The 12,292-nt window shown below is 48.4% G+C and overlaps 1 protein-coding gene across 1 annotated transcript in view; it reads right to left on the bottom strand.

Moving 5' to 3' along the window:
- The window catches only part of ELMSAN1 (ELM2 and Myb/SANT-like domain containing 1), a 25,248-nt gene extending 15,727 nt beyond the window's left edge, over nt 1-9,521 (bottom strand). The window contains exons 1-2 of the mRNA XM_006884693.1: nt 8,082-9,521; nt 6,188-6,487 (exon numbers count right to left, since the gene is read on the bottom strand). Coding sequence (XP_006884755.1) covers nt 6,188-6,487; nt 8,082-9,518 — 1,737 coding nt within the window. The 5' untranslated portion in view covers nt 9,519-9,521. The remainder of the gene's footprint in view (nt 1-6,187; nt 6,488-8,081) is intronic.
- Between the last annotated feature and the right edge of the window lie 2,771 nt (nt 9,522-12,292).

Raw genomic sequence — 12,292 nt, 5'->3', positions numbered from 1 at the left:
TTTTTTTAAGGCTTATGTGTTTATATTGCTTTTACTTGATGGATGCTGATTTATGTCTTTTCTGTGTTGTCATTGTTCCTTGACCACAAACCACAGCAACCCTGTGTCCTGTGCCATCCTCATCTCTGATACACTTGAAAGCATTGTTGCAGACACTGTCGATCCATCCTGTTGAGGGTCCTCCTCTCTTTTGCTGACCTTCCACCTAATCAAACATCATGATGTCTTTTGCCAAGGACTGGCCCCTGCTAACAACATGCCCGAAGTAAGTGGAACGAAGTTTCAACATCTTTGCTTCTAAGGACCACGCGGGCTGCACTTTCTCCAAGACACATACTTGTTCTTTCCGTGGGATAGTCAGTATTCTTCCTACACCACAACTCAAAGGCATCAGTTCCTCTTCTGTCACTTTTACTGACTGTCCAACTATCAGACGCCTAGCACGTAACGGAACAGACCATGACCTGGATCAGGCATACCCTAGTCTTTAAACGGACATTGACGTGGCTCACATCTTTCTACACAGTGAAGTTAATACTGGCTATTGTCAGTACTTAAATTCCGTGCTCTACATTAGATAAAAGCCCCCCTATATGCGAAGATCTGAACTAGACACAGACAAGGTAACAAAACGAAGTCCTCGTAGGACTTTAATTCTCATAGCATCAATCCCACTAGCACAGGCTAGTCTATCTATGCTCTCAAAGGTTAGGCCCCCAACTTGCACATCTCCCACTGGTGTGTTTCATGGACTTCCATACAGAACAGAAATCAAGGGCATAAAGGCATAGAAGTTTTCACTGCTCTTAAAAGGGCAACGGACAGACTCCTGCAAAGTGAGTGGCATCCAGGTCATCTCTCTGAGTGCACAGTCTGCCTCCAGGTGAGGCTGGCCACGCTGACTGAGTGGGTCTGGGGGCAGCAGGCTCCCGCCACACACCCTGAGCTCTGATTCCCACCAGCCCTTTCAGACGGATCTGTGCTCTCTTCAGCCTTTCTTCCACAGACCAGAAAGAAATTAAATTGCTCATTCTCCAGCCCTTAGGGGGACACTGTGATGCTACAAATGAAAAATGCAGTGAAGGGGTCAAAGCATCATCCCTAAACTTGCTAAACAGGAAATCCAAGATAAACTCATAGAGCTCTGGGTTGGACTTGGCTTACAGAGCATTCACAGCAGAGAACCTGAGACATACATGAGCCAGAGCTGATGAGAGAATGCTGAGCCACAGAGCAAGAGCCTGGAGGCCTTGTCCAAGTTTACTGGAGGACTTGAGGGGAGGTGCCATAAACGGAAAGGTTAAGAAAGCTTTGTAATGCTGACCTATAGTCATGAAACTCAAGGTCAAGTGGCCTGTGAGCACACTTTTATTAACTGAAGAACTGTATCCTGTTTTCAACCTGTTAACTTCCCTAATAAAGTCCTTACATGTAAGTACCGTTCTGTGAGTTCCAAGTGATCAGTGCAAAAGATTATGAGACCTAGCAGCAGAGCCGCGTGTGCCTTGGGAGAGGCCGCTGGCGTCAGGATTGGCAGAAGTAGGAGTGAGGAGTGTGGGACGTGTCTGTTCTCAAGGAAATTAGGTTTGTTTGTTTATTGGTGTTTTTTTTTAAATTTTTATTTTTATTATTTTTTTTAACTTATTTTATTTTATTATTTTGTGTGTGTACCGTCAAATCAGATCTGACTGGTACAGGAGGAGATTGTTCCTCCTTCTCCAGCAGAGCATCTGGTGGATTTGAACCGTGCACGTCTGGGATAGCAGTACACCTTCTTGCAAAGGAAATTAGGTTTATGCTGCGGAGGCTCTTGATGAAGACTCTTCTCCCTTGTGGGATTAATGGAGGTCAGATGCCTCCACCTTGATTCTTATTACAGATTTGTATTTTTATAAGGGCAACAGAGATAAACTATTATGAATAGTTTATAATGTTGTTGTTGTTGAGTGCCTTTGACTTGAGCACGACTCATAGCAACCCTATGAACAAAAGGCCTGAAGCACCTCTACAACTATCTACACTTATCAAAGTTCATAGAATTTCCGGAGGCATATTGTTTAGGAAGTGGATGCCACTCCTGCTTCCAAACCTGACATAGTTTGTTTTTGTTTATAATATTAGGAAATTATTGTTAATTCTTTCACTGTGAAGAAAAAACAAGTACAAGGTACAAAGTGAAATGTTTATGAGCAAAATGAGATTTCCTTCAAAACAATACAACCACAGGCAGATGTGGTGGTAAAGATGGAACAATCCTGGCTGTCATCTGATAACTGATGACAGGTAAACACTGGAAGGCTCATCTACCATTCCATCTACTTTTGTGCATGATTTGATTGAAAAGGTTTATAATAAAAACAAACAAAAACAACAAAAAACTCCATTAAAACAAAAATCTCCCCAAGAGGCCTAGCTCCAAATTGCAGTGTGAGCTGGAATTCCTTGAACTTGGTTCCTTGAACCTGTTCTGTCACCTATGAAATATGGGCGTTTGGCTATGTCATTGCTAAGGTTCCTTCCTGCTGACTCTTAGGACAAGCTGTTTAAGCCACTGGTCTCCTGTCTCCAGAAAGAGAACAAGACCCTAGAAACAAAGACAGAGCTGCTCAAAATAAACCTTGGAGCACTCTTCCAGTTAGGGAGCAGAGGCCTAGAGGCCAAATTTCCAGCTGAGAATAACTTAGAAAAGCCAGACTAAATATAAAACGCACATTTCTGAAAGTATTGGAGAGCAAATAAGTTGGCACAGCATTAAAGGGTCAAGATCCAGGGAGAGAAGGAAATCCAAAGTGGTGAACCCGGCATTTATAACTGTTTTTGCTAAAGGCAGATGTCAATACCTTAGAGGCTGAAAAACTGAGCAGAGAGATTTAACAAAGTCAAGGAGTTAGTAGAATAAAATAAAGGAAGTTAAGGGCTTGCCAAGGAAGGCTGGCTAGGCTTCGGACTGGATCTCCAAAGGGTTATATCACTCAGATTCAGGTGAGTCAGAAATAAGATTGTATCTTAGATGGAAGCCAGATTCTAATTATCTCAATCAGATTAAGTGATTCAGACTTCTAGCACTCTTTGCTGCCTGTCAGAAGAAGTAAATAGAAATTCTCTCTGGAGATGGAAAACATCACCCAGGGTTTTTAATTACTTCTCCAATTTATTCATATGTGTCTGGTATTTGATTTAAACAACCCAGCTACATAGGCAGCAAGGTGTGATTTAAAACCAAGAGACATAACAAGTAAAAGAGGCTCACAATGGAATTATCAGACATAAACCTTAAGAAGGCTAAGCTTAAATTTTTCAATGAAATGAAAGGTTGAACATGTCATCAAAGAACTGGGAATGAAAAATTAACAACACGGAAATTCTGTAATTGGAAAATATAATTTAAAACCCCTCAATTAATAGATTTAACAACAAATAAGATAAAGAATGAGCAGACTGAAGGAAAAGGAAAAACAGGATGGAAAATACAGAAACTCACATGACAGACATTCTATTGTGGAGATATGAAAAATTCTATCAAATGCGTAACTGAAGTCTCAGAAGACATAAACAGAGAAACTGTGGCAGAAAAAGTATTCAAGAAGTACTACAGGTTCCAAACAGAATAATAAAAAGAAAACCAGATTTAAGTACAACATAGTAAAACTGCTAGAAACCAAAGTTAAAGGTGGAAAAAATCTTAAAAGTGGCAAGAAGAACTGACACTTTATATGCAAAAGAATAGGGAGCTTTGGAGTCCTAGTGGGTAAGGAGCCGCGCTGTCAACCAACCCTAAGGTAAGCAGTTCAAATCTACCAGCTGCTTCATGGGAGAAAGATGGGCAATCTCCTCCTGTGCAATTTACACCCCATGAAAAACCAGTGGAGGATCAGTTATGAATCAGTCACTACTCAACAGCACTTTACAACAACATACAAAAGCACCGTGATATGACTTAGAGTGATTTCTTTACTAGTGTAAAAGCAAGAACAGCCTAATGGAACCAGTGGAATCATTCAAGTATCAAAGTAACTGCCAATCTAGAATTCTTTACCCAGGAAATTTATCCTTCAAAACTGAAGGAAAATGAAATAATTTTCCAGATAGTCAAAGACAACAATATTATAATTTCCTGTGGCTATTAAAATAAAGAGAAAGAAAAATGCATTATCTTTAAGTCGTGGGAGGGGGCAGGATTTTTTAGAAACTTGCATTATCTAAGACAAGGTAAAATGACTCCATTTCAACATGCCAAGGATGCATGTTTTGGCCTCTAGCAGCTTTCCCTCTACTCCCAGCCAATTAAGCCCTATTGTCATAAGGCATTCATCATACATTATAGGTTTCCTTCTTCATTCATCTAGAAGGGTACCAGCTATATGCCAGTCTATGGAGTGTTGAGAATATAGTCACTCAAATCACTTTCTTTACACTAGTTCACCTGCATAAAGGAGGGAATTAAATGCTGGAAGGGAAATTAATAATACTACTATAAATGGGTATAAAATGAAAGCTATTAAAAAGAGGAACCCGAGTAACAGAGCAAATCAACACACAGGAAACACAAAAAGAGGGTAAAAAGAACACACAAAAGGCAGAATGGGATGAATAGAAAGCAAACAGAAGACTGCAGTTTTATACCTAGATCAATCTGTAATTAATGAGCCCTGGTGACACAGTGGTTAAGCACCTGGTTATGAAACAAAAGGTTGATGGTTTGTATCTACCAGCTACTCTGCAGGAGAAAGATACAATGGTAAGGTTCTGTAAAGACTTACAGCATGGAAACTCTAGGGGTCTGTACTGTTCTGTCCTGTAAGGTTACAAAAGGTTGGAAGTGGGGGCAACGGATATTATCCTCAATTATATTCAATGTGAAATAATACTTGAGCATTCAATGTCATTCATTCAATGGATAATAGTAAACTTAGACTGGAGAATAACAAGGCCCATCCTTACAGCATTTGAAAGATATACCTTAAACATAAGGATAGACAGGTTAAAAGTAAAAGGATGAAGGAAACCTATATTGCAAACATTAGCTAAAAGGAAGCTGGTGGTACAGGTGTTAGGTGCCGTGGAATTAACTATGACTCACTGCGACCCTATGAGGAACAGATAAAAACCTTGCCCTACCCCATGCCATCCTCACAACCTCTACCATGATCAAGCTCATTGCTGTTGTGCTATTAATATCAGATGAAGTAGATTCTAAAAGGTTTAAAAAAATTACCAGATAGAAAAAAGCATTTCATAATAATAAAGTCTCTAATCTACTCGTAAGTTTGTGTTTGATTAAAAAAACTCAAAAGTCACTGTTGTCAAGTCAAAACCAAGTGATAGCTGACCCTCCAGTGGGTTTTGACAGGCTATAAATCACATGGTGATTTACATGGTAATGGCCTGCTCTGGTGGCCTCATGACAAGAAGCTGCACTGCAATCCTGAAGGCACCCAGTTCAAGGCTACCAGATGCTCTATGAGAGAAGGATGCACAATATCCTCACATGCGATTAACTGCCCTTGAAAACCCACCAGAGGGTCAGCGATGGCTCAGTTCTGTCTCTACGGTATACAACAACAACACACAAATTACATGGAAAGACACTGCCCATCTTTCTTCTGTGGATTCAAACCACCAGGGAGATATGACCTTTGGGTAAGCAGTGCAACTGCCTACTGACTACTCCACACCAATCCCTTAAGATATATGCAACAAACACTGTGGAACTCAGAGCAGAAATAGACAAAATCTTAGTTCTGGGGGGAGACTTCAACCATATAACCAAAAGGTCAGCAATTCGAATCCATAAAGTGTTTTCCTGCCATAAAAAAAGGTTTATGGCCTTGGAAATACGAAGGTTTGCTCTGAATCAGTATACACGCAATGGCAAAGAGTTTTGTTTTTGGCTTCTCTCAAAAGAAAGAAGGATGTTGGCAGGACATCACTATATTGTGGTGTCTACCACACAGAGGCTGACCTATGTTGGAGGACCAATCAAAATCTGTTGGCCTGAAATCAAAGAGATCCACACATCTGAGATTTTCCTGGAAAATTTCAATTCCACACAAGATTGTCTCATTATCTTGCATTTGTCTTTCAGTTGGATCTGAAACTGTTCCTTGAAACCTACATTGCCACATTTCCACTGGAATGTGAAGGCCCAGCGGCATCCGCGTACTGGATGTAAGTCAGCCTCTCCTACCTGAGGTTGGCCATCAGTCCCGGGTATCCGGGTGGACCGCCTGCGGGTGACGATGACCGACGGCTTGTGTTCAGTGGGGTTCTGCTCCGGGCCCTGCCCATCCTCCTCAGCACCTCCAGCCTGGGCCGCCTCGGCGGGGTCCACAGTCCTCACAGGCACAGACACTGGGATGATGAGGGGGACCATCCCACTGTCCTCCCGTGCTCGCTTGGCGGCCAAGGAAGGGTCAGAAAATTCCACCCCACACTTGGTAGTTGAGGTCAATACACTTTTCCTCTTCTCCTCTGAGCCATTGGCATCCTGGAAAAGAGTGAGGGAATGGAAGTGAAGTCCAGAAGGTTGAGTCCTGAGCTGCTCCCCGATGACTCCAGCCTCATTTAACCCAGGGACTCACAAACCATGATGGTTCCCCCTTCCCAAATGCCCTGAATAAACTCCCCTCTGTCAAGTCTCCCCAGTCTGGTCTGGAGAAAGGGTCTCCCGATGGCTATATCATATCCCAAGGGCTTTCAGAAACACTTTGACTGGTCTCCGTAAGGTGGCTGTTATTATTGTTACGTGCCCTCGAGTTGAGTACGACTCAGCTCTGAACTCTGTCCTATCCTGTGCCATCCTCACAATCTCTGACACACTCAAACCTATTGCTGCAGTTAACGTCAATCCATTTTGTTGAGGATCCTTAGTGACGTACAAAATAGTATCTAAATATACAAAACACATTTCAGCCTCAGAAAAGAAAAAAGGGAAGTGTGGCAAGGAGAAGGGTTGTGTCTACTGCCTGCATGAACAATAGGCTACAAGCAAAGCCTGGCTGCTCTAAGGACAGCACAAATTCTGCAGTCTCCGATACCCATCAGGCTCGTCCTACAGACATCAACTTGTAGTGAAAGGCTTTGGATTCTGCTCCACTAGACTTCTATCCTAAGCATGTGGTCTCAGGAAATCCCACTTGGCTTCCTAAGTTTCTTTAACTACAAAAGGGGGCTAAATGACGGCTTTTCTCTCAGAGGATTTGATGACGATTACTCATTATCAAGCATTTTAAAAAAATTTTCTTTTTTTTTTTTTTTTTAAAAAAAAACAACAGCCCATGTTATCATAGTAGTTTTGTTTGCATACAATAAAATGCACCTATGTTTGTTTTTGTGGTTGCTATGGACTGCTGAGTAGGAACAGACTCATAGCTGACCCTCTAGTGAGTTTTCAGAGGCTGTAAATCACAGGAGGAGATTGTTCATCTTTCTTCCGTGGACCCCAACTGTGTGCTTTTGGGGTGGCAGCACAGCTTCCTACCACTAAGCCACCAGTGACAGAAGAAAAAAAAATCAGTGTTTCTGAGTTGTAATTTGGAGAAGAGTTCTGAAAATCCCACGGACTGCCAAAAGACACTTGCAGAGGGTACAGCCTGAGTGTTCCTTGGAGGCAAGGATGGTGAAGCGTTGTCTCACATTCTTTGCCCACGTTGTCAGAAGGGGCTATTCTTTGGAAAAGGACACAGTATTGGAAAGGTAGAGGGTCGGCGAAAGAGGAAGACCAGATGGAATGATACAATGGGCTCAAGTGTGTCGGGATGATGAGGACGGCACTGGACATCTGTTGTTCACAGGGTCGCTATGAGTCATACTCAACATGACGGCACATAACATTTTATAGTTTTATGCAGTCACCTGTGTAATCACCAACACACTGCCTTTTAGCCTCACATGTGTGATCAGGTGCTCTAACTCAGGGGTCCTTTGCATGCAGGGAGCTCAGCAGTCCCTGGAATGAAGAGGCCCATTCCCATCACTGAATTGAAAACACTGCCCTGTGGCTCCAGCTGATTCTTCTCTTACTGCCTGACATTCACCCTACTCCCAGCCAAGCCCCGCCTCCACCTCCTTGTTACTCTCACCTTTGTACTCTGCATCGAGGCCAGCTCCACCGCCTTCTGGGCCAGGGTCAGCAGGTTGGCCTCCTGGGATGCCCGGCGTCTTCGTCGTGTGCTCTGGATCACCCCGCCTCGGAGCAGCTGCCCACAGTCCCCCGAGCCCATTACCCGCATGCCGTCCTCGGTGCCCAGGATGGGAGCCTCCCGCTCCCGGCCGTTGGGGGCCAGTCTCTCCCCATCAGGCAGCAGCTGTGACTCCCTTGGCTCTATGGGGAACCCCAGCGCTTCAGGATGAGGCTGCACCAGGGGGCCAGGGGGCGGCTGCTGTGGGGGCCAGTGATGAAGGAACAGGTTGCTGGCGGGCTCCTGCCCAGGCTGGGTGCCAGCCCCATCCAGGGCAGTGGGTGGCAGGACCCCCTCCTTAGAGAGGCGGCGGGAGCGGCGGGGGAAGGGGATCTGGGCCTGAGGTAGCACAGATGGTGGGGCTGAGTCCTGCAAGAGGGCCTTTCGCAGTTCTGGGTTCATATCGGGGTTGGGAGGGAAAGGGTAGGAGGCTATGCTGTGGTGAGCCAGGTGGGACTGTGTCAGCGGCCCGGCTGGCTGCAGGCCAAAGTCCTGGGGTTGCTGGGCCGGCGGCTGCTGCATGGGATAGAAGTTTTCAAAGAGCTGCATCTGGGGCAGGGCTGCCTGCTGCTGCTGGGGAGGGTAGGCTGCGACGGGGTTGGGGGGTGGAGGGCCCTGCCTGAAGACCTGCCGGTTCACCTGGTGGCCGAAGGCCAGCTGGAAGGGCTGCAAGGGTAATGTCTGGTTTGGGGGCTTCTTGGCTGAATGGAAAGAGTTGAGGGGGGCCTGTGGCCGCCCAACCTCCATTTGCACCTTCTGCGACATCATGGGCTGCACTGTGTTCCTATAGCGGTCCAGCTGTGGGCCACCCCCTTTCTCCCGCTTCAGCGCCTCAGGGTGGTTATAGTAGGTAGAGACCCCCATGGCAGGATGAGGGCTCCCCTTCGGTCCACTGTAGAGCGGCAGGCTGTGGCGGTTCCAGGTGGAATGAGGCGGAGGCTGGCCTGGCTGCTGCTGCCAGCCGCTGTCACTGACACCTCCACCTCCCCGCTCTGGCCCTCGCCCCGGAGCCATCACTGCGCTGGGCCACTTGACTGAGCCCACCTGCTGGGACAGCATGGCAGCTGTGGTCCGCTCAGACCCATACACCACGGAGTTCAGCAGGGTCAGGCTGTTGGGCGGGGGCAGATCCACAGGCTGAGAGGTGGGGATGCCCCCCGATGAACCTTCGTGCCCAAAGTACGGTTCCTCCTTCACTCGGGTGGACTGTGTAGGGGCTGGGGCCTGCTGTGGGGCCTGCAGCGGTGGGGGCTGTTCCTTGGGAGTTGACTCCTGGTCCCCGAAGAAGAGGCAACGCTTCCGCTTGTTCTGAGCCTTGGGCTGGGCCTGGAGGTTCATGGTGTGGCCAGTGGGGCCGGGGCAGCAGTAAATCCTGCTTCACCAGTTGCCCATCCCCTGGGGAAAGGTCCTGCAGGAAGCCGAGGTCTAGCCCAGGAATGGACGAGGGCAGAGCCGGACTGCAGAAGGGGCTGGTGGTGAGGTGAGGCACGCGGAGAAGAACAGCTGACTCTTCCTTCTTCGTCTTCACAGTGATGCTCTGGAGCTCATCTGCACGTCCCAGCTTATGCTGCTCCTCCACGGGGTCCCACAGCCTGCAGAGGGAAGAGCAGTGACAGCGTCAGCCATGTCTCCCAGCCCAGGCTCAGGGCAGGGCCTGCAAGGCCCTCTGACTCCACCACCTCAAGTCCCAGGGATGAGCCTTGCATCAAGGAACAGCACTGGTGAGGTAGGAACCACGACCCTTGGGGACTGTTTCCATGACAACAGCTTCTCCCAAGGTGTTCTGTGACCCTTCTCTTCTCCCACCACCTCACCCTCCTGAGTGGGCACCAGGACCACCACCTTAGGATGTGTCATCTGTGCACCAAGGCAACTGCATATGGGACAGATGGAATTTACATCCAGCCCGAGATCTATCAGCCAATCTGGGAGAAGGGGCAGCAGAGCCATGGGATCCCTGCTCCTCTTAACCCAGGCCCCAGCCCACCAGGTAGCCACGCCAGGTCCCCCTCTGTCATCTGTCTGTGCAGTAACCTCCTCACTGGACCCAGAAGGGTCTTTGTGCAGTCACACCTCCTCTGACATTCTGCGTGCATGTCAGACACAGAAAGTGAAGCCAACAGGAGCCATTCTAGACGTGGCAGCCATCCTGCTGTTCACCCAAGGGAGTGCTGGGAGCGTCATGGGTCCTGACAGAGTCCAGCCCTGAGGCCTATAGGTGAGGCCCCAGGAGGGCATGTGCAGGCACAGTAGCCCCTGGGAGGGACTCCTGGGTGGGGCTGTGGCTGTCAGAGCCTTCCCCAAACTAGCACAGAACCTGTTCTGCAGCCCTGGCCGATGGGCCAGTGAGCAAGCGCCCAGCAGTCCCTTCCTCCCACTGCCAAAGAGCACAGGGACAGCAAAGCCAGGACACTGGGGTGCAGGCTGTGAGGACACAGGCCCACAAACCTTCTCCTAATGAGGATGACTAGAGCATGCAGAGTTTTTCTGGTTCAGTTTATTAACTTGATTAAAAAATAAAATAAAATAAAAACACACAACACCAAAACCAACTTCCTCTATCCTGCTGCAGAACACAGTGAAAAACCTACTTGAGGGTCGGCTATGCCACACAACAACACAGAACAGAGACACAAGACCTGTATTTTATAACTTAACACAACTGCTTGTGTGTATTTTGAAAGGCTTTTTTTTTCTGCTTCCGAGAGCTCATTGTTTTCCTCCCTGGGGGGGGGGGGCTGTTGTGACCCACTTCTTCCTCACACTAAGATCTGGTTGTCAGGGAGGAGGGGAGGGGAGAGGAGAGGCAAAGAGGAGGGTGGGGTTCAGGCAGCCCTGGCTGACCTGGGGCCCAAGTCACTGTCAGTCACCCTGAGCCAACGAGGACGGGGGCTGGGCAGGTTCAGGGCAGGTCTGCACAAAGCCCTGGCTCCGCCCAGCGATCCCCCCAGCCCCTCCTCGGGCCTCAGCGCTATCACTCCTCTGCATGCTTCCTCTGGCTCCAGGACCTCGGTGACTCACTCCAGCCACCTCCCTATCTTTCACTTTCGCCCAGCACCCAGAAGGGGTGGAACTTCCTCCTCCATTTCCTCCCTCAGCTCCAGCCCCAGGAGAGGGAGAGAGAGGGCTTCACAGCTCATAACCCCTTTTACTGCATATATGGAAGCTGGGGGGGAGGGGGGGCAGGGGGAGGCCAAACAAGCAGAGCATCGAATGTCCTTAGACCCCCCAGCATGCGGGAGAGTGTCTATACAAGCAGAGAACACGACAGCCAAAGGAACCGGCTTGTGAACAGACCCCTTTCTGTTGCTTTCAAGCTCACATTTCCTGACAACCAACCCGATTCAGATTAGAAACCCCAAAGCCAGCCACGGGATTGAACCCAGGCTGTCACTAGGAAGCAAGCAGAGGACAAAGGCTGGCCCAGCTGCAGGTCTCTCGGAGGGACCATTAAGCCAACCAAACCAGAAGTCCATCTCAGCAACTGAGACAGGAAGGAAAGAAGACATGCTAGGGCAGGGAAGGGGCAGGTCCACTTGTCTCCAGGGGGCTGGGAGACCCCTGGGTGCTCAGTGCACGTGTCAACCCCTTCCCCAACAGAATGCACACTGACATCTCCCCATCACAGCGCTGCCACTTGTCACAGGAGCTGCAGCAGAGGCTTGGGACCTGGTGCACGTGCCCACGGGTGCACATGTGGTGTTGGGCACGGGCCACCGGGACAGCATCCATCCGAGAGTTTGCAGAGGGAAGATGGGGAGTCTGTGAAGGGGATCCCAGACAGAGTGGCAGGACCTGCTCACCCACAGAGTGGATTCATCTGCCTCCCACGCTGCACATCAAAGAAGATTCTCACTCAGGGGCCCCACTGGCAGGCTCCAAGCTGGAGCAGGGACTTGCTTAGAAGCCATTCATGGAGCAGGATGGGGGAGGCTGACTCATCTTAGAAGATTCCTGCTTCCAGGACCCTGTCACCCCTATGGAGGACTGAGAGTGTCCAGAAGAGGGCTATCTTGGCCTGGACACCACCTTCAGCCCAAACAAGCACTGGCCATTGTTTGGGGAGTGGGGAGAAAAGATGGCATAGAACCAGAGAGGAAGGGGGAGGGGAC

The sequence above is a fragment of the Elephantulus edwardii genome, unplaced genomic scaffold (genome assembly GCF_000299155.1).
Source record: "Elephantulus edwardii isolate Elephantulus edwardi_28Jun2011 unplaced genomic scaffold, EleEdw1.0 scaffold00037, whole genome shotgun sequence".
NCBI classification, from domain to species: Eukaryota; Metazoa; Chordata; class Mammalia; order Macroscelidea; family Macroscelididae; genus Elephantulus; species Elephantulus edwardii.
Note: the sequence above shows the minus strand (reverse complement) of the source record. Positions and strands in the feature narration are given on the sequence as shown.